Source organism: Idiotropiscis lumnitzeri, chromosome 3, assembly GCF_059441095.1.
Source record: "Idiotropiscis lumnitzeri isolate Australia: NSW breed Sydney's pygmy pipehorse chromosome 3, RoL_Ilum_1.0, whole genome shotgun sequence".
Lineage (NCBI taxonomy): Eukaryota > Metazoa > Chordata > Actinopteri > Syngnathiformes > Syngnathidae > Idiotropiscis > Idiotropiscis lumnitzeri.
Genome location: NC_142393.1, coordinates 10,973,501 through 10,998,446, shown reverse-complemented (window position 1 = coordinate 10,998,446; position 24,946 = coordinate 10,973,501). Strand labels below are relative to the sequence as shown.

The window sequence follows — 24,946 nt, the reverse complement described above, 5'->3', positions numbered from 1 at the left end:
ACACACTTCTGAAAGAAGACATATGATAAAAGTACCATAAATTACATGTCAATAACACCGGACAACACCTTTACAGATTTTTTTTCAACCAGAGATGCAAGTATACTTTTCTTGATGAATTTTATGCTCCAATTCCAAATCTGCCCATTAGGTTTTGAAAATATTAATATATTAATCATGTGTCATTTACTAATAAATTAAGTACAATTTAGGAATTAAGGGTTATTTTTTTTCTAAAACGTCATAGCTATAAATTACAATGCATGGTAAAATTGGTATTCTCTAAACTGTCACAGGTCAAATTTAAAGCCCCACTCTGCAGGATTTTGCCCCAAAATATGTTTACATATTTATATAGCCTTTTCATTTGACCATTTATAACTCCCACATCCTCTGAATATAAGTTTAAAACTTTAGCTGTTAACAATGGTTATTCTTGCATGCCTCTGTAAAATAATTTTCCGACTGGAACCGGGTTTGAATTTCCCCGTGCACTTTCTGCGGATGTGACGTCATGCGCGTTCACATCGATGTCCCACAGAGGCGCGAGACGAGCGAGCAGAAGCTGTTATTTCGCTATAATGGATTCTACATCTGCTCAGAAAAGACAACTGTCTAGCACCCCCCAGACGCCCGCAATCTTTCCAAAGAAGGCGATAAAAGGAAAAACGTGACACCTGCACGCTAAGAAAGGAGCATGTAATTTCATTTTTCCGGCAGCAGGTGGCAGTAGAGATTAGAAACTCAAACTCACTTCTGTGGAGAGCAGCTTTAAGAACAATCTCAAAAACCTGAAGTGCTGGGAAAGAAGTCAATAAATATTTTAAATTAGTGTCAAAAATACATTTCGGTACACATGAAGCCATCTCTGATTAAAAGTTGCTGTTGACCAGTGTTTACGTATGTTAAAATTGATTTGATCAATCAAATCTCTAATGGCCGACTGTGGGGTTTCCAGTAAGATTTCTTTTCAGGGGAACCAAAATCCCTGGCAGCGCCCCTGATTGATCATGTTCATGATTTCTCACATTATCGACAATGATTTAACATGGTATTAAACAGTTAAATACGAATAAATATATGCAACGCTATTTATATATTACAGTCTGTATTTCTCTATTTCAAGTGTTTTCCATTTGAACCTTCCATTAAACGCTGGGCAAGCCGCCTATCTGTCCAACTTCAAAATTCATTTTAAAACGCTTATATATTCTTTGGCTTTCGACTCAGCATGACACTAAGCATTGTTTTTGTGTTTGGTGCTGTCACATGTTTGATCCATTGTTTTAAGTCTATTTTTATATATCTGACTTTAACTTTATTTACAGCACTTTGTATGCAACTGTGGTTGTTTTTAAAGTGCTCTAATAATAAAGTTGAGTTGAGTATAAATCTTTGCAGATATTACCATTTTGAAACAATTGCTTCACCGGCGAGCTATTTTTAGAAGTGGGTACACATGTGGGCCTTGGGGGCTACCTGGTGGCTGCAGTCACCACGTTGGTGACTCCTGCTTTATAGTCTACAAGCAGTAGATTTAAATAGCTACTGTATGCTGTGCCTGTAAACATACTGACTTTGATATGTTTGGAGGGTATACACACACGTACGAGCTCACAAACAAACACACACACACACGCGCACACAAAGGTGCATGCACACTGTTCAGAACACTGACAGACCCCAGAGAGACAAGCATTGGCAGTTGCAGTAGCGTCACACACTGTTGGGGTTATAACAGAGCATGTTCAGCTGCAGGTTGTCATCCCAGTGTCTGAGGATGATAAAGAGCTGGTTGGCCGCCGCCTTGACCGACGCCACATCTCGGCCTTCCGGGATGTCCTGGCCGCTGAGCCACATGCTGGCTTTGGCGGCCACCAGCTCCCACTCGATGAAGTAGCTAGCAGAGCTGTGCTCCAGCCATGCCAGGGCTACCGCCGTTGCCCACACCAGGCTCTCCGGGTCCAGCATCCGCCTTTGCGCACCCGTCGTCTCCGGAACGGCTGGTTCGCTGTCCACTTGGTACCTGGCGGATGAGAGAGGATCTTTTGGACATGCTTGTGGGTCACATGATGATGCTGAATCATCTTCGGCGCTCTCTGCACGCCGGCTGCTCGAGTGGGACAGGTGTCCAAGGCTGGTGCGGTGGCTGGTGAAGGGTGACGTCCACTTGAGCTTGTCCATGGGCACGTTGATGGTGTCACACAGGGCGGGATCAAGTGGGAAAGCACCGCACGCCAACTGGAGCAACACCTGTGGAATATCAAATACATTGTTCAATTATTATAACAACACCCTCCTTATCACGAGTAATATATTCCAGACCCTGCTAATAGGTGAAAAACGGAGGCCTAAAAAAATATATTAAATTGAGCGCTACTCGCGCGGTCACCAGGATTCGCAGTGCTTATGGTAATAGCAATAAAAATGTGACATCATCTTAGTAGACATTTCCATGAAATAAAATCGAATATCCAAAATATTTCTACCTCCTCCCACCTTGCCACTCGATGTGAGATGATAAAATTGAGCCGTACACAAGACTATATTTACTTGCGTAAACACTGTGTCAGGTGACGTAGTTCTTTTCTTTTTTTTTTTTCATGCATATCACTCAACATCGTTCTTTGTGAGCATGCATGTCACATCATGGATAGTTACGTTCACATTAGTTGTATTTGTTTTTGTCATTTAACAAAAGATCTGAATTGGGCAGCCTTCTAGTATGAACGTAGCCTAAATCTCTCTCATTGTTGCATAGCGCAGGTACCCACCAGAGGAATATAATCCTTGTTCTCATTGTCACTCTCTCCCATGGAATCACCCGACTTGCTGTGGGATCGGCTCATGAAACCCTTGGCGGCCTTTGTTAGGAGACGAGTCCTGCTGAGCGCCAACCTAGCCAAGGAGACACGGGCCTTAAGTCCAATCATGTCAGTTATTGAGATTGACGCCAATTCACACCAGATGTAATCTTGAGGCACTTCACATACAGGACACAATAAAGACAACAAACTGAATCCCACTCGACCAAGCGCTAAGTTGAAATAGGCATGGAAAAACTCTCACAAAGGAAGAAACTTTGAACAGAACAGAGTATCCTTGGGGGAGACAGAGATGATGGCGAGGGGAGAGAAGAAAATAGAGAATTGGGGAAAGCATGAGAAAACAAAGTGTGCTATTTGGCATTAACAACACGCAGTGGCTTGATAACAAAGCTTCACGTCAGCTCCTGCCACCTACCTGGCAGAAAAAAGACTCTCCAAAGATTTCTGAGACTGGTCCGACGTCACTGACGGACTCCTTTGAGTCCCTAGGAGATGAAGATGGGAGAATGGGAAGAAAAATGAATCGCACTGAACAATTTAATTGTCTGCAGTATTAGAATGTCTGTTACTTCTGGAACTTGGAAATACAAATCCAGCCATTGTTCTTGTTGATGCTCCAAGAATTTTTTTCATATTCTCTCATGGTACATGTTGCTGAATAGATTGGGAATAGCTGGGATAAAATTTCAGAAATTATGTGTCGCTTGAAAGTATACCACTTTGTCAGACGACTGCTGCTCCACAATCCCCGCATTGACAAGGCTATCCAAACCGGGGGTACAAAACTTTGGGATTTCAGATTTTACTCAGTATCAATTTGTTTTAGTTTTTTCAATTCAATTAGTTTCAATTGGTTTTGGAGCAGGTTTGTTCATCTTTATTACGTTTTATTTTATTTTTTTAAAAAAGCTTTAGCATTAGTTTTACATTTTTTAATACACAGAGTACTTGTCGATTACAACATTAAAAAAAAGGTCACTAGGTATTATGTGACGAACTAAAGTAAACTACAACTCTCAAATGACCGTTTGTCCATCCTTATTCTGTACAGATGTGGCGTAATACCAAAATAATTGCATCTAAAATGAACTCCAATAGCACATGTATATACTAAAACGAAAACTAAGCACATTTTGCTATGATTATAATTAGTTTAGATTTATAAACATAACATGTAGTTAAAATTTTTTTTCATTTTTAAAGCATTTTCGTTTTTACTGTATATGGTTGACAAAAAATGTTTTTCAATTTTAGTTTTATTATTTTTCCTTGGTTTTCGTTAACTATAATAACCTTGATCCAAAAGGGCATCCATCCATCCTTGGGGTGAGCTATTACCAGTGTTGAGAAGAAGTAATCGAGAACAAATGGCAGTGTTTTTTTTGTTTTTTTATCTAAAAAATAGAGTTGAATTTCTGCATGTACCTTCTGTGAAGTTACATTTCTCCCAACTGGATGAGGACGGGGTGCTGCAGGGAGATATGCCGTCTTCTACACCTGGCACAAGAAAAAAAACAAAATTGGACATGGATTTGTTTCTTGTCCCCGTTACAAATGCACAAAATGTTCATCCATCCTATGATAACAAGAGTCAAGCAGCGTACTGTTGGACAACATGTCTTCAGCTTCTTCCGACACACCACTAGACTGTGAGCGGCCCAGTCCAATGGAGTAGGGTTGGCTCTTCCTGCTTCCTGAACTGGAGCGTGAGCTTCTTTTTAAACCGTCACCTAAAAGTGAGAACGAGACCAGGTTGTCAAAGCTTGTCAATTGCTGAGTCACCTTAAAATTGACCAAAAAAAAAGGGGTTAAACTGAGTTAAAGCAAACGTCATTTCACGTCAGGCTCCAGTTGATTTGAGTTGCTGCTGCCTTCAATGGGAAATTGCTAAGCTGCGCTAAAACTGCAACTCGACTTTCTTTTGTCTTTTTGATAATGCTTCAGCCACAACTTGAAAGTGACGCTGTTCCAGCGGAATTCTGTCCTGCCGAGCTCCCAAGTTATCATGTGGGGGTGTTAAACATATTTATTGGCCTCGCTCACATTTGCACAGATAAAATAAAATATCAAACGATTTACTTATAAAGCACCAGACAATGAAAGTGAAAACTCACCGAGGTTGATGTAGTCAATACATGTCTGCAGATATTCATTGGTGTCCAGATCGACGGGAACAAACACAGTGTATTTGCTCAGTATGTTACACGCTTTGCTGGTGTGAATGGCGTAAACGAGGTACTTCCTGCCAGATCCTGTGAAGTTACAGATATGAATATGCTTCGTTAGATCACATTTCATTTCAACCAGTGTGGTAGCAAGTGCCATCTACTTTGCTGTAAACCTTTACACGACTCCCTCTACAGTTATATAAATTCCCCATTGGGTGTGAGGAAAAATACTTCTGGACATTGTGCGATAAGCGCCCTCTTTTGGAATGGATGGCGGAGGGGGTGACAAATTTTAAAAAAGGGTTTGACTAACAAAGGCCGGAGGTTGATTTTAGTCGAATCGGCCTACGTGCATGAGGGCCCACTCGCGAAATGGGCAGAAGACAAAAATTGCCTCCGAACTATTGGTGTATGAAGAGACGTGGGACAGCAGTGTGCGTTCCATCGTGCCTGTATTTCCTTATTCTGACATCACATAACCCGCACCTCCCACCATTACAATTGCATTTGTTTATTTGTTTTTTGTGAATAAGGCCGGAACCGTACCGAGATCGCGGCCGGAGGGTGGGGGACTGACCGGCAAAGAAGGGTCAAGTGCCCAGCTCTGAACATATACGTATAATTTTTAGAAAGATTTTTCAAATGTCATAATTTTACCCCTATTTTCAGATATAAGTCATTAGTGGAACTTGATCTCACCATGCTCGATGTCGCACTCCTTCTCTGCCATGTGCTCAAAGTCGTGTATGATGGAGCGGGCAGCCAGATGGTGGAAGGTCTCATTCCACAGCTCCTCGTGAACCTTCTCCTCGCGTTCCCGCCCCTTCAGGAAGGGCTCGACGTCAAAGCGTACCTCCCACTGGACAGCCTTCCCGCAGAGTAGACCTGATACCACGGCCTTGCACTCCGCTCGCGGCGTGCTCGCCGAGCCCACGTCTGCGCTACGGTTCTCCAGTGGGGTTTCAGCCTGACACAGCTGGTGGCTGTATCCTTCTGAAATGAGGGAGAATGATTCCTAAAGCGGGTCATGCAGATTATCTGGCCTGTTTGGAACCTGATTCCGAAAATCTGACTCAAGGCAGCCAAAGTCTAATTAATTGACAGGTCTAAAGATGATCCTGTAGTGTGTTGGTGTGTTAAGAGGTGGCTCAGACGAGGTCTATGTGCAGCTCACTTTACAGTATTCGGTACATTCTTCCAGCAATCCATCTCCTCCTATATTGCTAATCAACGTGTGTGAGATGGAGCCTATCTTAGCTCGCTTCTGTCACTCTAGAGCAGGGGTGGGCACATTTTTTGATTGGCGGGCCACAATGGGTTCTAAAATTTGATAGAGGGTCTGGACCAGGAGCAGATGGATGGATTGTTTTGGTAACCTCACCTCATCTGAGAAAAGAAATACATTTAATTTTAAATGAAAGTGAAGTAAAGCATTACAACAATATATATATATCTTTGAAAAACCACAATATTTAGAAAATACAACATTAACAAGGTTTATTAATTTAATTTTTTTCAAGTTCAGCGGGCCGGATTAAAACGTTTAACGGGCCGCATGTGGCCCCCGGGCCGTAGTTTGCCCACGCCTGTAATAGAGTATGTCTTTACAAAGTAAATTATTTTGAGTCAACGTATGGTTCATTTAACTGGTGGACAAAATATAACCCATGGACCACACATGGCCCACGCTATTCTTTAAACCGGATCACGGAGCACTTATATTATCAAGAGTCCTGTAATTAATTTTGTATTTTTTCCCAAAATGTGTTAATTCAAATGTGCTCTATTCTTTATTTATCTCTTTAAGTAAGTAGTTAACTGATTTATTTGCGCATCAAGGGGTAAAGGGGACCTATAGCCCCCCCCCATCTGTGCAATGCAGAACAGTCCAGTTGCAATTGATTCAATAAGGGACGTTAGGGACATTCAACTCAGAGGTTCAAGAAATGTTATGTGTCGGGACATGAGGGTCCTCACCTGTATCTCCCACACTTCCTAAAGACGGGCTGTCTGTCGACGATCTAGAACCGTCCTCTCCAGCAGTGTTACGGACTGGGGCCGATGTCGGCATTTCCGAGCTCGCCTCCCCTGACGGGTGATGCTGGAGTGGAATTGGAACGCCTGTTGGATGCTCTGCTGAAGACGCGGCACACAGACTGGCCAGCTGAGGCTGAAAATAAAACCAATGGGAATTTTTCATAAAAAAACACAAATGTATGAATGAATACTTCAAGTTTCCACGCACCACTATAATTTACTTTTCATACAATGAAAAATCTTCCCAGAAAAATTCCGGTGTCTAAATCCTGGCTTACTCGATATTCTCTTGAATGTCAATGTTTGTGCTAATAGGTTCACACCTGGTAGTCTCTCTTCCACTGGGCCTCGTGCTCTGGGCTTATGTGTCCAATCAGCTCTTGGACTTTGGCTCGCCGAAGAGGATTCTTTGGCATGACGGAACTGGGATCACTGGATGTGTACTTCTTAGCTGGAAAGTGCTCAGTTATCTGGTTGGAGCTGTATGCTCGCCTTCTTGCTGACATTTGACCCTCCAACGCTGAAAATGGATCAGACAAGCGTGAAGACATGAAGTCATGAATATGTCTGTAATGCTGGAATCTTGGATCATGTATGCTTAAATAATAATAGTGACTGTTTAAAAAAAAAAAGTTTAATGGGAAGTTTTGACTAGGAGAGAAGAGAAGGGTCAATGATTAATTAAGGTAACTTTACATATCTTGGTTAAACCTAATCAATGACTAACGCCCATCATGAGTTGGCTATAGGCAGTAAGTGAGGTAAGTGAGGTTCTTACCACCGTCATTTTCCATCGTGCTAGAGCTGGCGTCCATCATGGATTCCTGGTTGGAATTACGGAGAGCCTCGCTGGGTGTTTCTCTATAGGATGTCTGATCATCAGTAGAGTTCTTCAGCAGGTCCTCCTCTTGGGAGTGATAAAAGACGGAGCTGCCAGAGCCGACGGAGCGCATCATACTGTAGCGTCGTCTTTTGTCCTGTTGACCATTACACATGTGGGACAAGTGTGTTGAAGAGCCATTCTTATATTTTTATAACTCTTTTTTTATTCCCTATTTGTCATGAAGCAGCTCATGTCATGGAGTTAACCACTAGATTCAGATTCCACTCCTGCGTGATGACATTAAGGAGCTGATGGATGCTCTCGATTTTCTGCTCTTTGACCTTCCATTTGAGGCGTTCCACAGACGATTTAATGTGGTTTCGCTCTGGCGATACGCTAGGCCAGTCCTTCACCTTTATACTCAAGTACTTTAGCAAGGCGAGGTGAGGTGGATGTCGGTCTGGAGTCAAGTTGGAATCCTGCTATAGACCCAGTTTGTACAGGGAGAGATCATACTTCTCATTTGATTGTCACCACACAAGCTTCACACTTATTCAGAGTTGTGGTGGCAATTGGGAAATCCGGGAAGATTCCTGAATGGGCAGTCCATTCCAGGCCAACAGAGCAATTCTTTTGTTTTGTTTTTTAAATAGACCCTAATTCCTTTAGAATTTTCAATACACACAGGTGTCTTTTAAAGAAACATACCAGTCAAAATGAATTTCACAACATTTGATTAGTGAGTGTGTCTAAGGACTAAAAGTCAAGTTAAACATCACAGCATCTGATTTCCTGAAAGAAGGTTTAAGCCGATCAAGTATTGTAACAATGACATACCCTGTACACAGCCATATTGGACATTTTGGACATCAACATACTGTGAGTTTCATTCTAATATTTTATGAGAACGATTTTCACATGCCTACATTTGTGCACGTACAGTTTGGAGCTAATCGGTTCCGTAGAGTTGTGATAGAAGTCACGTTAGAGGCCCAAAGGCACACTGCACTTCAGCTATTGTGTTGTTGATGTCACTTTTTTACTGGCTTTCTCGAAGGAAGAACATGAAACCTGATGGTAGGAGTGATGTCTAAACTGGGAATACCTGACGACACCATCCGGCATTTTTATAGCGCAATGGACAGCCGACCCTACAGCACGGGGTCACAGGGATTACGTGCAGCAGTCCAAAGTGACCAACATAGCTGTGTCATTGTCTTATCCATCTTAAACCTTTTTTCAGTAAATCAGATGCCATTGATGTTTGCACTTTTATTCCTTATGCACACCGACTAATCAAATGCAGTTAAGTGAATTGAGACCGGTCAGTTATTTGAATGAAACATAATTACATACAACTGTTCGACAAACACGGCACGATTTATAGGGTTGCCTGCATGCGCAAGCATACTGGCCGCGCGCACACCAAGGGGCTGCAGTGCACATTGTTGGCTTTGTGCACTTGGCCTGAGTCGTACTGTGTCAGACATAACAAAACAGTAAGTCTGCAGTCTGCAACATGTATTCATGCTTTGTCGAACTATTGCTTGTTGTTGTGCCAAAAACAAAACATGAGGGAAAATGGCGAAATAGAAGACCTAGCAGGCCAAGCAAGCAGTTCTTATGCAAATGACGTGGTAACACTTTTCAATTAATGAAAAAAAATGGTTACGTACTTTTGTCCTTATCTATTGCATGACTGATGCGTGTTGCTCACCATCAGAAAAAGATCAAGTCTCTGTAATCTGATTTTGTGATTAGTTATCGTTGCAATTTAATTAATTAAGGGCTGATTATATATTATTTGATATCTGAACAAATGAGCTAGATTATTCTGACAAAGAAAGAATTCAAGAGGTGTGTGCGTGTATGTGTGCCCTCAGAGAATTCTTTGTCATGAGGTGCCATCTTGAACTTCCAGTGTCCAGTATGAGGCAGTGTGAACATGAGAAACCAAATTTACCCAACTACTCCTTCATTCACCGTTGAAGGAAAAGAGCTCCCTGGGCCTAATTTGGACATTGTCACTGGAGGGTGTATTCAATTTCGTCGCCAGCAATTTAAGCATTGACATCTGTGTGATGCATTAGTTTGAGTGGAATGTAAAGTTACACTCTTCATTCACAATGGCGTCAGGCAAGTTAGGCATAACCTGTATTCAGACACTAGTGAATATTTACAGTTCCATTGGCCTGGCATTAACACTAGAGTGTCATCAGTCAGCTATGTGGAGTAGTGCACCTGAGATATTTTATATTTTTGTGTTTAAGCACAGAACTGCAAAGTGTAAACTTCGAAATGTCAAACTTACAGATCTGGGGTTAGCATGGTAGCGAGTAGCATCGCAAACCACAGCGTACCCAATGAGACTGTCCCCAGGATATAGGAAGGTGTTGCCCACCGGTGAAAGCAGGACCTCTTTGGTCTCCGGAAAGAGCCAATCAATGGAAATATCACTGAGGACCGGACACATGGTCTTCTTCAGAGACTTAATCATCTGCAAAGACAATAATGTAGTTAGAGGGCAGAGAATCCACATAGATTTTTTTTTTTTTTTTAAACACAAGTGAACTGTGAAAAGCAGGTAAAAGGACCCGACCTACCCTTGGTTGGAGCCTCTCGCCTTCGGCCAGGAACTCGGCTGTTCCTCTGGACACTGCTGCTAGTTCACACACCATCCTTTTGCAAGCATTCTGCCCGATGCCGAAGGTAAAGCATCTGCGCAAACAGAACTTACACATGAATGCTGAGAGATACCGTAAAGCCTTGGATATCATAACAATCAAATAGGCCCACTTATGGCTGTGTGCGGTGAAGCCAAATTATTCAGAGCAAATAGAAAGCTGGGGTAGTGATATGATCTTTTGAGAAACCATGTTCCAGTCATTGCTTTTCCGTCCAGCCTCTTAGCTTTGACATTTTGAAGAAAAATACCAATATTTAATAACAAACCCCACTGAATCAGTTAAGAGTGGCTCAGTGGAAAATGCTTTGCTGTATGGAGTTTTTATGTTTGCTCCTGAGGTTGCGACAGGTACTCCAGGTTCTTCCGACTTAAAAAACAAAAATCATGCTAGGATGTAAGGTTTAGTGAAGCTCTATGCACTTGCAGAGCTCAGATTTTTTTCTTGGGGTGGGACATGTGGGGGCCAAGGATGTCTGAGTGTCCGCAAAACAAAAACAGCAAAAAAATTAACTAACCCAGAAAATTCCTCAGAAAATGATGATAAACATTCACGGTATGTTACTCATTTGGAACGGGGGGAGAAATGTATATATAAATATCTGGCCTGGAACCTGTGGGGGTCCAAGTGTATTTCAGGGGGGGGTTATTGTCCTTGCACCCATCTTCACCCGCCTCCTCACTCGAGCTCCGCCAGTGGTGCTTTGTGATGAAATGATAACCAGTGCATTGTGTATCGTCAGCCTAAAGTGAGCTGAAAGGGCTAAGCATTACAAAATGGATGGATGGATGCATGGATCTAAAAACCAATGGCACTGCTTTAGAAAGCATTCTAAAATCAACAAACAATAAAGCAGAAATGTCACAAGCTGGAACGAGAGATTGATCAATGTCGGAACCGGCTTGCTCTGCGTGCATGACCATTTGGGGACAGTCGTTCAATAACAGCAAGTAGACAAAAGCATTTAAGTAGGCCTATTCCATTTCCATAGTGACTCCAGAAAAGGATTTTGAGACTTGCAACCAAGCAGGAAAGCAAGATAATTTCCCACAGTGCTGTGAATTTATTTTGCCTTTGACAACTTATTAGTCGGATGTTATTTCAGTCGCATGTTCACAGATTGCATTTTGATGGGATAGAAGCTTGAGCAAGTAAACATTGCAATTTGTCAATGCCTCAAAGGTTGCCCCATGGGATCAGTGAGCATCATAAAAAACAAGCAGAAACACAAGACGACGCATGCATGTGGTTGGCCTACCTGATGTAGCGCGCATGACTGCGGACCAGCTCGATAACTTTGCCTGTGTTGCTCACCGCCCCGTCAGTCAGAAGAAAAAGCAAACGGGGGTGTCCAGGAAACATTGGCTGTCTCAGAATCCATTTGAGGGGTGCCAGGATGTTTGTACCCCCCATGTCGGCTCTGATCTTTCGAACATACTCGCAAGCCAGGACTAGTGCTTCCTGTATCATGTCAAAGGGAAAAAGCATAACAGCAACATTCATTGCCCCAACAATTTACACTGATAAGCCGCAAAGTAAATGAGTGGTAAGCATTATGGCTTCACTGCCAGAAGGTACTGGAATCAAATCTGTGTAATGTGATATTTGTCTGTTCCCCTTGTGTTTATGTGGATTGGCTGTAGGTACTCAGACTTCCTCCAGAAGTGGTAAACATGCATATTAGGTTTGTTGAAAATGCAGTGCTGTGGCGTAACCCTCGAAATCGATGGCTGGAACAATTAGCACAGGCCAACGAACGATTTGTAATGTTTGATATTTGTATTATTTATGCATTATAAATATTTACTTCTGTCTAGTTACTGACCGATATTGATAATCACAGTATATGCATGCAATTTTGGCATCTTAGCATATGAGTCATTTCACTACTAGGTAATTAGTTATTACTACTTATGTTATTACTCAATGTTTTGAATGTTTTGCGCTGATTCAGAATTGGCCTTTGTTTTTTTCTCAAGCATATTGGGTTTTAATAATAAAAATAATAATAATCATCATAATAATAATAACAATAATCATCATCATAATCATAACAATAATAATAGATTTGATAAACTAATATTTATGAATGATGGGCTGGGTTCAACAATTGGTGGATTTTTCTCAAGCCTCATTGCTATAAATGATAAGGTTTAAAGTTAAGGTTTAGGTCTATAAATTATGAAAGTTTAGAAAAAAGCTTAAAACAAAGAAAGACATTTAGGAATTTTGTTACCATTTTAGTTATAAATATTTTATTTGGCATCTTTGCATGTGTAGAAAAGCCCTGTAATATTTAAAACATCTTTATTTGTAGAAGTGGTGTCACAGCAAACCTCCCACCTTTTCACTTAGCACTCTTTTTTAACATTCACTGCGGGCCACTGCATAGTGGCCGGTGGGTTATAAAAGGCTCACGGGCCATAGCTTGGGCATCACTGGTCTAAGTTTATCCATTGAGGTCAAGAAATGAGCACCAACCAACAACTTGTAATGCACTTTTGAGAACCAGACCAAAATAGTTATGTGGACCACTTTTAATTGAAGACTAAGCTGTATTCGATGTTGCGTATGTTACGTTCTTTGACGCATAAATATTCTTAACTATCTTCAAACACAAATATGGGAAGATCACTCAAAACACTAACGAGACTACCAAGAGAATAATTCAAGAAAATATCATTTTTCTCCATCTTATTTCTCCTGACACCCACTTCAGCTCTTGAGTAATATGTTAGCTTTTGTTTCAGTCCAATAACAATCTTAAAAAGCTCCCCATTGCCCTCATCGCTGAAGTTGTGGGCTGATCTGAAATATGAAGCTGAGGTGATATCGTAAAAGCCACAAAAAGGATAGATTAAACGGTCCTGCAGTGGATGACAAATGTGTCTTGACTTCAAGGCTCCACTTTCACTTTGCATTCTACTTTAATAACCAATTCACATTTGACAACAGCCAATTATTTATTTTACCAGAATATGCTCTGGAAAATTGGAGGTGATTCTGTTATGTTTACAAATTTGTGATGAGGTTTACAAGTTGATGGTCGAAGGGCTGTAATTTACCAATGCCCCCACTAGGTAGAGCATTATTTTTGTTCAAAAGAAATGCTTTTACATTGAGCTATATTTTGCTTGCTACTTTAAAGTATTTGTATCTGCTTGCACAATCTATTTGCTTTGGCTTGATATGGATACTTGTGCTTCTCGCGCTACACGGCAATATCACATGCAAACACTAGAAGTTCTCACTGGTACCTCTTCGTAGTTCTGACTGCTGGAAAAAAGCGATTTGAAGGTAGAGCCAAAGCTTATTAAGTTGAACAGGCAGCCTGGGACGAGACTCTTGAGAATCACCACCATTGCATCCTTGGACAGAATGGGACACATCAAATAAGTGAGCACGGTGAAAAGGCTTTGAAAATAACAACCTTGGACAAAAAAAGAAATGAGAAAGAGACTGACTGACAGACTAAAGGACTTTTGACGGACAATAATAAGATGATGAAGAAGAAAAGTATTGAGAAAAGTAATGCTTTTGAAATGTAAAAAAACATTAAATATCCAGATAATGCGTTACTTTCTAACGCGTCGCAAGCATCACTGCCATAATTTACAGTGTACAATTTTACTGTGAGGAGTAAAGCACTGGGACACAGATCTTAATAAAGTATTGTATGCTACCAATTGAAATTACATTACGCTTGCCTGTCTAATACAACCGCCATTGGATTTTCCGTTAAAGAAAATGTTGTCTCGGTAACAGTAGTGGTATGATCTCATGTGATGCAGCATGTTTCTGATTCAATTCGGAAAATCTGCAATTTTTCATAATGCAGCCCAGTCAACATTAACTTTAACTCATTCACAACCAGCCCAGTAAAAAAAAATGGATCTTTGACGTATTTAGCCGTCAATGGTATTGAATGTGTTAAAAAATAGCCTCACCTCTTTCTCATGCATGACATACTGTAACATGGATGCCGTATAATAAATCCAGGGAGTGAATTACCTTCACTCGGTTAATGTTGACACCGCTCATGCTGCCGCTACGGTCGATGAGGAAGATGAACTCTCCGTGTACCTTCCTGAGGTCAGAGCTGACAGGCTTGAGATTGGGACAGAAGTTGAGCATCACCACAGGGTTGTGGAGGATGTCTTTGTGCAGCCGCCTGTGGATGGCCTCCACCTAAGGAACAAAGAGGAAACGTAATGAGTGATGAGCTAGAATGGCAGTTGTGGACATGAAAGCAAAATTCCAGGCCAAGTGGAGTGGATCCTTTGGTGAGTTTCCATGGAAACGCAATTTGATGGTAAAAGCTAATCGCGCTAAAGTGTGAAGGGACAAATGATCGCACAAGTGAAAGTTCTTAAGACAAATGCTCTTGTAAAAAAAAAAAAAAATTTGAAATTCGCCGTAAAATTAAATAAAATAAATACAATAAATTTTGCAAATGTACCCATTGTAGGGACATAAAGGTTTAAGGTTATTTTTTTTTTCTTTCTAGGTTAAAAATATGGTACATGCGTAAATTAATAATTCAAGAGCATACACTATGTGCATGCAAATTTAAGTATATTTTGTGTACATTCCATACAGTACATTTTATTGTATTTTTAGGACAATAAAATGTACTTTTCTTTCATTTTTATTTTTCTGCCAATTGCAACCGCAACACAGTCAGTGTCATATTCCAACAAATTACAAATGAGCAAATTGGAAATAAAAGTCAATGTGCCTATAATGGAGTGGGAAGAAAAATAAATAAATCACACCCCCATATATCATTCAAACAACACATATTATCTGCTCTGCTACTATGAAACAATAGTAAGCAAGACCCAGAGAACAATTAATATTACATTACCGATGCGGGGGGGGGGTTCTAACAATTAAGCATGACAGCGTTGCCCTTGGAAACAAATACGTATTCGATTGGAACAGTAATCTACAATAGGGAGAGGTGAACAATACCAGCACTGGCAACGACAGCTCATACCAATAATGTTACAAAAACCAATGCATGTTTACACTTGACACTTATTCCAAAGTTACACACCATACACAGACACACAAAAATAATTTTAGGTAGTGTTCAGAATTTTTACACTAATTTAGTCTTAAAAGGGAAGTCAACCCCCCTAAAAATATTTGCAATGAAATGTTCGATGTACATTCACTCGTCTAAACATGGCATTCGGATTAATATTGCGTTTGTGGAATATGAGTTGATCAGCAAAATCTACCCATTTTTAGCCATCTGAGGGGGCGGCCATTTTGTCACTTCTGAAAATGACATCACAGTTGTTCAGGGCTCAGGTGATGACCAAACATGGTTCACCTGTTTTCTGAGTCTCTTACCTTCCTCTCATTGCTGCAGTCCTTCTTAGTGGCCTTGATGAAGTCGCTGCGGCCATGGACAAACTCATCATACTCATCCTGCGTCATGTCTCCGCTCTCGATGAGCACCTGAGGCACGTGAGGTTCTGCAGAAAACCACATTGAACCAGGCCAAGTAGGCAAAATGAGATGAAACTAAGCTTTTGTAGACCATTTTATTTTTCCGAATCTGAAAAAAAATATTGAATTTGCCCTCGTTTTTTGTCAAGCACATCAGGTTTTCATACAATAATAATAATAATAAATCATTATCATAATAATATAACAAGTAATATAATAATATATTTTGTATATTTCCGAATTAAGGTTTAGGTTCAGCAAATGTCATAGTTATGAATTACACAACAAGAACAAATATTGCACTGTGCACATTTTTAGAAGTTAAACTTAAAAACAAAACAAAAAAAACAGATGTGCTCGAAAAAAAAAGAAATGATTTAAATCAGGCACAAAATACCTTTAACGACACAAAAGGTCAACACTGATCAAAATTTGCTGTCGGCCAGCGTTATCTAGCAATCCATCCATCCATCTATTCATCCACTTATCTATCTGTCTAAATTGGCCTCCCGCGGCTGTGGGTTTGTTTGCCAACAAAGCCTTCATGAGACGATAACGGATCAGCAGAGATGGTTGATGCCTCTGGGAGACAAGCGGCCCACGGGTACTTTACAACAAGATGACACTGAGAGAGAAAACAACTACAAAGACCTGGAGCATTTCACCCACACAGCGGTAGTCTCAGACGGTCTAAATACAAGGACTTTGTTGAGGCTCTCATACATTCAACACGAGACACATAAATGCATCATAAGTGGCCTGAAGGAGGCTTGGAGAGTGCGCTAAACCATCGTGAGTGTGACCTTGTAAAGACGCACCGCTAGGGTAGATGAGGATCTTAACAGGACAGTCGTAAGTGTACTTGTCCGCCAGCGTGATGACCACACTGGTGGCTGAGCGGGCCAAAGGGTCAGCGTCGGCTCGGATGGCATGAGACGGGCTCTCCACACCTACACAAATATCAACAGTCACGTCACTTACTTTTTTTCTTTAAACTTCATCTGTCTCTTAAACACGAACATAAGATCATAGGTTAGTCTAGTTGTTACTTCCATTGTTTTGTGTACAAATTCCTACCTCCTGAAATGCTGAGACCTTTCCTCCAAACTCACAAATTGTGAGGGACTGGGAAAAAAAAAATCTAAAAACTTTGGCAAGATTCCAACCTGACGTGACTTCAGTTTTACAGCTTCCACTATATCTGTTATTTTTTTCTTTTTTTTTAACTGAGGAAACAAACATTTATTTTTGGCTCTGCTCCTGCCCCATCCTTATCTTCTTGCTTGCTATCGTGGTCTATGTGCTGTCCTCTGTCTAAACTTATTCTGGCCTCTTCTTGCATTTTTCTTCCAAAAACTAACCGTGGAATTAGTCGGCTGGATTCTTGAAGCCATAGACAGCATTTTCTCGACAATACGAGCAGGCAGGGGGAGCCTTCTTGCCCCACTGAGACGTTTGCTGCCGGATATACTGTGAATCCTTGGGGAGAATAGACATTGGTGTGCCTATTAATACTGTCGGTTGAGAATGTGGAAGACGTCCTTATCTATCGCAAAATTCAGCCGACCAGAGCAGCTTCATTGGAAGGGAACCGGCTGCCGATCTTTCTGGATGATGCGGGACGGGCGATCAACACTCAGACTTATTAGATGACTGAACTCAATCGCAAAGTGGATACCGTATTGGATTATCATCAAAATATGGAAAAGAACGTGGAGAAGGTGGATCTGGATTAAAAAAGGCGATTCAGGGGATTTGGCTAATTGACGCCGGTGAGAGTCACAAGCTAAAAGTCGTTCAAGGCTGGCTGTAATTGTTGCCAGCCTGCTCCCAAAACATCTGTTATCTTGACTTTTCCCCTGGAATATGGATGGACGCTAGCGTCCTTATCAGCATCCCCTCTTTGCCGGGTCCGAAACTGGTATGCCAACGACGTCTACACGAGGAGACGATAAGCTTGGCAAAGCAGCTGCGGATGCTCGATATGCATACACATCCATGATAATCATGCACACACACATTCCTGTTATCACTGTCTTCATCAGACTCCCGTTTTTCCTGGGGACAGTACCTGAGGTGTGAAGCGAGCAAATGGACTGAGCTGCTAGCCAGACTGGTTGCATCACATTCAAAACTAAACTAAACTAAAATTGATGGCATGATTACATTTTACTAAATTGTTTACATTTAAATTCTGAAAACAATCCTCGTTCAAGTTACGGGTTTCACTGATATTTGTCCGTGTTCCTTGTTTCTCTTTTTTTATTTTATATTTGTGTGCTTGAATGTGTGTGCGCCTCAAGCTTCAACAATAAGCTTGGGAAGAACTCTGGTTCGGTAGGGCTGGGCGATATGACCTCAAATCAATATCACGATAAATCGAGCAAATTTTACTTCGATAACGATAAATGCACGATAAAATCCGGTTTGTGAAAAATATTTTCATACCTCTTGCCGCCTTCTTTGATGAGGCGTTTAAATCCCGTGCGCTCCACTGTATCTGGAGGAGCTATATCTTTAGCTATGTGCTAGGCTATCGCGTCCACCTCTTAGACCAGGGGTCTCAAACTCGCGGCCCGCGGGCCATTCTGCTCTCTATTTGAATCGCCAGCCACGACCGCCTCGTCAATTTTCTTTCTTGTTGAGACGGGTGGAGTCACGTGACTACACGCGCTGTTGCCGTCTTAAAGGGGCATGAACATAGCCGCAGACAAAAGACTTTTCGTTTCTTTTTTTTTTTTTTTTTTAAACACCGAATTTACCAACATGGGCAAAGGGATGTCGGTTATTCTAATACATTTCGGGAACGGTAAATTTTCGATTTAACGCCCAGCCGTGGTATGGATAATAGTATTGGACTGACAACATCATGTCATTTTAACTGCAACTTTGTGTTGGAGAAGAACGTTAGCAATTGTAAAAATACAAACGACCACTACTCAAAGAATTTTTGCGCAACTTCTGACCTGCAAGAAGGTAGGGGGCTCGTATCTCCAGCTGGAAATTAAACTGGTAGTCCATGGAGTTGATGGCTTCATCCTCCAGCAGAGCAGACAAACAAAAATGAGCTGAGGTGGGAGCATGCTCGTGTGGGCTGGAGCCACACTGATGTTTATCCCTCCTAAAAGAAAGGAAATATTGACTGGCAAGGATCATGTTTAACCATCATGACCACACAGGCACCTTTCTCCTGGAAACAGGAATTTACGGCAGTACAAAATTCCCAGTTCAAGTGTACAATACTAGAGAAATCATGTTGACATTTATTCGAGACTGTTCTTTTTAAAGAAAATTGCTTTTCCAGTTACTCCTGTCTGTGTATTTCTTACATTCTGGAGAAGTTTGGGGATAAGCCCTGCTCCTCGTTGATGCTCCTTTGTACGCGGGGTGTGCACACTGGCGGCGTGGTCACACTGATGCCCCCGCTGGGCAGAGTGGACAGCTCACAGGAGGTACTGACCAGAATTTGGACTGTCTCCAATGGAGGAATGATGCCCAGGTTTACTACCAGAACTGTCCTCTCCAAATCCTCATCCAGAAGTATATGTCCTGGAAGACCAACTGTATTAGTTCTCTTCAACTTCACTTGAAATATAGGGCTCGATTTTCGTACACAGCGCAAATGCGGGTTGGCGCAAATGCTGGCGGATCCTGATTTTCATATCCCGTGGCACGGTATCGGTCACCAAGTGCCGATTTCATGGCTTCCGCCATATCAACCCTCTGGTGCACATCTAGCGCACCGCAGTTAAAGGGAATAAAAGGGGCCGCTTTGATTGGCCATGACTGAAGCGAGGTTTGAGCACTCCCACACTAGCGCAGCCCTCCCTCTAGCAGCCAGCCTGCACTCGTCTGCAAAATTACCACCATCAGGTCTAACCAGCCTCGATCTCACAGTCTTACGCAGCGTGCGGCACAAGATTTACGCCGGTAACAAAAAATAGAGCCCATCGTGTACCATACAGTGTCTCCCAACCTTTACACACATTGCACAAATGTCACACCACACCAAAAAAAATAAATAAACTTCACCATAAGTATATGAATTCTAAAATAACAACGAGTTTGTCTCAATTTACTCACAGATTGACTTATTCAGTGTGAAATGTGGGCCTGTTTAATTGAACATACTCGTTTTCTCTACATGGTCAAATCTTTTGGGACACAGGTTGTTACAATACTTGGAATGCAGAAGTGTCAAACTCATTTTTGTCACAAGGCTACATCGTTATTTGGATTTCCCTCTGAACCCCGTTATGACTGTAAACCCATAGAAACGCATGATCACCACCACACCTCTAATCTCGTTGCACACTTGAGTACAATGACAATAAAGGGATTTCTGATTCTGATTCTGATTCTGATTAATACATACTGTGAGCACAACATATTGATGGGTAACTAACTCTAAACCAGAAGCCAGTAAATATATTTCAAAAGGGAGATTTAAAAAAAAAAAAATAATTTAAAAAAATAAAAGTAGACCTGCACAACATTATATGCCTTTGCGGGCCACATAATAAAATGTGGTGGGCCAAATCTGTCCCCTAGGCCTTGAGTTTGACACCAGTGTTGTAATGCCTGTTATGTGCTTATAGTATTTGTGCTCTAGAGTTAAATGCACAATGTTAAAGTTTGCAGATAAGAGAGCTTTAGATTGAACTATAAAACTACATATCCATTTCAAGCTATGCATGTACTGTAAAACAATACAAGATACAGTAAATAAAAGCGAGTAAACTCACCGGCACCACTAGGAGGCGCTCCATTTGGTGTGCTGCATGAATTGTTGTAACAGTCATGAATCTTGGCTTTGTCCTTGATTTGCAGCGTGATAATCTGACTAGAGATCATTGCCTCAAAGCCAACAACAATGTTTTTCTCCTCCAGTGGATAGATGAAAATACCTGCGAGGAAATAAAAATAATTACACCAGGTAATGATGCCGATTCAGAGGATTTGAAAACAAAACTTACCTTCAATGGCATGATCCTCAATATTTTCGTATGTCATGGAAGCAGTCATGGCCTGAGTGTAGCCCCTCACACAAGAAGTGATGTCAGACACACTGAGAGGTAGAGCGCTCCGATTCTCCTTGTTGATGAGTCCAGGCATGGCACTGACATTAGGAATGTTTACATGATAGAGAGAAACAGTTATTACATGACAATTCCAGGTGACAGGAAGATGCACTGGAACATCTGGTTTGTTCTATGGAGGGTTTTTTTTCTCCATTGGAAATAATGGAAATATAAATAATCTGTTCCAGGTTCAACAGTATAAAAATTGCACAAGATGACATCAACAATTGAAAGTTGATTTTCTCAATGTCACAACTTGTTCGGGCAGCATTATTCTGTTCAATAGTTCAACAGGAATATTCTCCCATCAGGAATAAATCAAATGTCCACCAGTTGTCTCAGCTCAATATAGCCATATTGTACCGAGCAGTCGAAAATGAGAATGCATGTCCTGCTTAGTCGCTAGGATACCACTTCCCCTTTATAGTTGCCATTAGAAATTTTACCTCTGCAACCATTGGCACCATCAGTGACATAAAAAAAGCACACACACACAAACAAAGAAAAAATGAAACACGCATGGTGGTTTGTCCCTTGATGGTGTTTTATCATGTATGACATGTTAGACTTGAAATTTCGTGTGACATTAGAAGAGAATTGCTCAAACTTGGTCAAATTGTCTTTGAATTCAACGCTGAGGAAGAGTGCAGTCTAAATGGTCAATCAATGTGCACTAAGTAAGTTTTTAAGAAAATGCAAGATTTCCACCTCCAGTAGTGTGATAAGCCCACCGCTTTTAAAAACGTATTAAATATAATAATAATAACAATAATAATGCATTCAATGAAGTCATTTCTACAATGATTCAGTGGGTTCGATGCACATATTAAAAATGACAAAAATGTTACAATTGAAACAACGATGGCATCCACCACACACATACACGGACCTCAGAATCTGTTTGTCTAGGCCTTGATAAAAATCCACCAAAATTCTGCACCACAACTTAGACCTGGTTTCATCAGGTCCAAAGTGGAGTCTACTTTCTGTCACTAATTCTAAGTTGTACCAAGGGCCGTGTTAAAGAAAATGCCTTTCGTCCACCGGAACGCCCAGCGAACCACAACTCCGTCTACTAAATTCCCAAACCCGGTAAACTAGACTTTCCACGAAAATGAAGATGTGCCAGTTTTTATGCTGAACTCATGTACACCTGTCTATGAAAATAAGGCCCTATAGTGAGTTGAAGGCTTTTAATGGAATTCAAAGGCTTATTTACTAAAGACTGGTAACTAAAGGGCATAGAATGCATTGAATGCTGTAGCCTACAAACACTCCAAAGATGCAACAATAGAGGATAGCCAACACTGAGTTTTATGTGAGGGAGAGACAGAAATTATGCGTGCAAAAAGGCTGAATTTCCAATTATGGAAATGAATCAATAAAATCCCGCATGGCTCTTGTGCATGCCGCATCATTGCTCATGTTGCATCCTGCACCTGCAATCTAGGGCGTGCACACAACAGAGCTCCATCACAGGGCTTGATGGGAACTTATGACGAAAGCCATTTCCATAGAGACGGCTCAGCTTGCTAGCCCGCAGGCTGACCGAAAGCGAGCCAGCAGCCTCTCGTCTTTAAAGCCACAACAGAAGACATCTGCGCAGACGGTTCAACTCCTGAGTTCTTCTTGCTCCCCAATGTTAACACAAAGTAAGAGACATTAAACATGATTGATTCTCAAAAGATGCTCACATTTAATAATAAATGTATACATTATTTCTAGTTGTAGAAATTCCCTGCAAGTGTAAAAATTTCTGCAAACATTTAAAGTGGGCTCTAATATTTTGTACCTCATATGCGTTAAAGTGAAGTAAACTGATCAGGGATGCAAGGGCCATGAATGGATGGATGGATTGCAATATGTATTAGAATGAGGCTTCACAAATTCACTGTTCATTGAATAAATTCATCCATACACCCATTATCTGATCCGCTTCTCCTCATAAGAGTCGCAGACTGTGGGCAGTCGGCGGGGTACACTCTGAAATGGTTGCCAGCCAATCACAGGGCACATGAAGACAAATAACCATCAGCGCTCACGACCACACCTAGGGACGGGTTAGAGTGTTCAATCAACCAAACAATGCATGTCTTTGGAATGTGGGAGGAAACCGACGCGGGCACGGGGAGAACATGCAAACTCCACACAGGAAGACTGGAGCCGGAATCGAACCCTGCACCTCAAAATGTTCGGCAGGCGTGCTAATCAGTCATCCGCCATGCTACCCTCATTGAATAAACTCAGTCCAAAAATGTTTCACTCCAGCTCCTCAGAAATGTCTTTATTTTTCCCACACCAGACATCAATCTGGCGGAATGGCCACCTCAGATTATCTTTCTAAGGTAGAAACAACTATTTTATTGGATCTCAATAGATGGTGTAAGTGGCCTATTGATGTGGCAGGTCGGTATATAGTGTATTTGTCGATCTGCAGAGGCAATATAACTGTTGGGATGAGTTCAAACAGCATGATGACCAGCATTGAGATACTGATTGCGTAAATTGAATAACTAACATGCACAAAGCTTATAACCAGTGTGTCCACACAGTCTTCCCACTTTCTGGTCTTGAGTGTTGTTAATGTCTGTCCCACCACCCCCCTTGCTCACATGACTCACTCACCCAAGAACCCCCCCACTCCCCAAGATCCTCCAACTCTCAGGGTTTTATATCACTATCGTCACAGCGCTCTAAACTCATTAGTGTCAAAGCAGCGCGCCGCTGCTGTGGTAACCACCTGTTGAAAGGCGTCTGGATGATGGCTGCAGCATCAAGACATACGACGGACTGTCTTTAATCATCTCCCTGACCTTTTCTACATTGTTATACACAAATGAGAGAGAGAGGGAGAGAGAGAGAGAGAGAGAGAGAGAGAGAGAGCGAGAGAGAAAGGCTGCACATATCCATTCATTGAAAGCCAAATGAGGCCAGCATAGTCCTACCTTTCATCTGTGTCAACTGAGCCTACACTGAGTAGCTCTCTGACTCACAAGTCCACTTGTGATCAAAGATATCTTCCCTCCTCGCCGACCACGCTCTCTCAGATCTGCGTTTCGTTCCGCAAGCGGCGAGGAAGAGGACTGTTGCTACAGGTGGTGGCAGAAGCGGTCCAGCTTGGGAGAGAAAAAGACAGCTGCTGCAGCACTCCACATCAAGCACAGCAACATGTGGTTAAAAAATGCTTCGGTGATGCTCGCCTCCTCCTCACAGTGCTGCTGAGAGATTGAGAGAGAGGAGAGAGAGAGAGAGAGAGAGAGAGGGTGAGAGAGAGAGAGAGGAAGGAGGGAGACCAAACCTGCAAAGCACCCATCCCTCTTTTACACCCTAAGCATGCACATGTGTATTAATGAGGAGAGTAATCTGTTCTAATCCAAGGGATGTGGAGTGGGGGGGGGCTTCTTGGTGGGAAGTGGGGCTGAGCATGATGTTCCATAAACCACAGTTCTATTCATCTTTGTCTTGGAGGACACAACCTGGGTTATTTCCAAAAACAAAAGGGGACTCTTCAGACCACAGCACACTTTTCGTCAGTCCATCTCAGATGAGCTCAACCTCAGCGAAGCCGGCGGCTATTCTGTGTGTTGTTGTCTTTCACTTTGAATGGTAAAGTTTTAACTGGCATTTATAGTTGTAGTGACAAACTGTGTATATTGACAATGGATTTTGGAAGTGTTCGTGAGTCCCCGTGGCAAAATGTAGTTTTTAATGTTGGTTTTTGGCCTTGCCGCATTCGTGCAGAGATTTCTATAGGTTTAAATTTTGTGATGGTATTAGGGAGCATAAATGATGAAATCCCTGAATTCCTCGCAATTGTACATATAGAATTGCTGTTCTGAAACTGTTGGACTAGTTGCTCAAGTCG

The 24,946-nt window shown here is 41.7% G+C and overlaps 1 protein-coding gene across 2 annotated transcripts in view; it reads right to left on the bottom strand.

The window, feature by feature from the left end:
- Positions 1-24,276, bottom strand: part of vwa5b1 (von Willebrand factor A domain containing 5B1) — a 26,819-nt gene extending 2,543 nt beyond the window's left edge. Inside the window, exons 1-22 of one of the 2 annotated variants that reach the window (XM_088292021.1) lie at positions 24,027-24,276; positions 20,977-21,119; positions 20,746-20,907; positions 19,330-19,549; positions 18,967-19,121; positions 16,819-16,950; positions 15,902-16,026; positions 14,552-14,728; positions 13,798-13,908; positions 11,799-12,001; positions 10,460-10,574; positions 10,168-10,353; positions 7,812-8,010; positions 7,357-7,553; positions 6,974-7,166; positions 5,696-5,989; positions 4,943-5,080; positions 4,433-4,558; positions 4,254-4,325; positions 3,244-3,313; positions 2,775-2,898; positions 1-2,253 (exon numbers count right to left, since the gene is read on the bottom strand). The exon at positions 1-2,253 is cut by the window's left edge and continues 2,543 nt beyond it. In XM_088292021.1, coding sequence (XP_088148147.1) covers positions 1,717-2,253; positions 2,775-2,898; positions 3,244-3,313; positions 4,254-4,325; positions 4,433-4,558; positions 4,943-5,080; positions 5,696-5,989; positions 6,974-7,166; positions 7,357-7,553; positions 7,812-8,010; positions 10,168-10,353; positions 10,460-10,574; positions 11,799-12,001; positions 13,798-13,908; positions 14,552-14,728; positions 15,902-16,026; positions 16,819-16,950; positions 18,967-19,121; positions 19,330-19,549; positions 20,746-20,907; positions 20,977-21,115 — 3,675 coding nt within the window. In that variant the 5' untranslated portion in view covers positions 21,116-21,119; positions 24,027-24,276 and the 3' untranslated portion in view covers positions 1-1,716. Of the gene's footprint in view, positions 2,254-2,774; positions 2,899-3,243; positions 3,314-4,253; positions 4,326-4,432; positions 4,559-4,942; positions 5,081-5,695; positions 5,990-6,973; positions 7,167-7,356; positions 7,554-7,811; positions 8,011-10,167; positions 10,354-10,459; positions 10,575-11,798; positions 12,002-13,797; positions 13,909-14,551; positions 14,729-15,901; positions 16,027-16,818; positions 16,951-18,966; positions 19,122-19,329; positions 19,551-20,745; positions 20,908-20,976; positions 21,120-24,026 lie in introns of those variants that run through there. The other variant, XM_088292022.1, reaches the window with a different exon arrangement.
- Between the last annotated feature and the right edge of the window lie 670 nt (positions 24,277-24,946).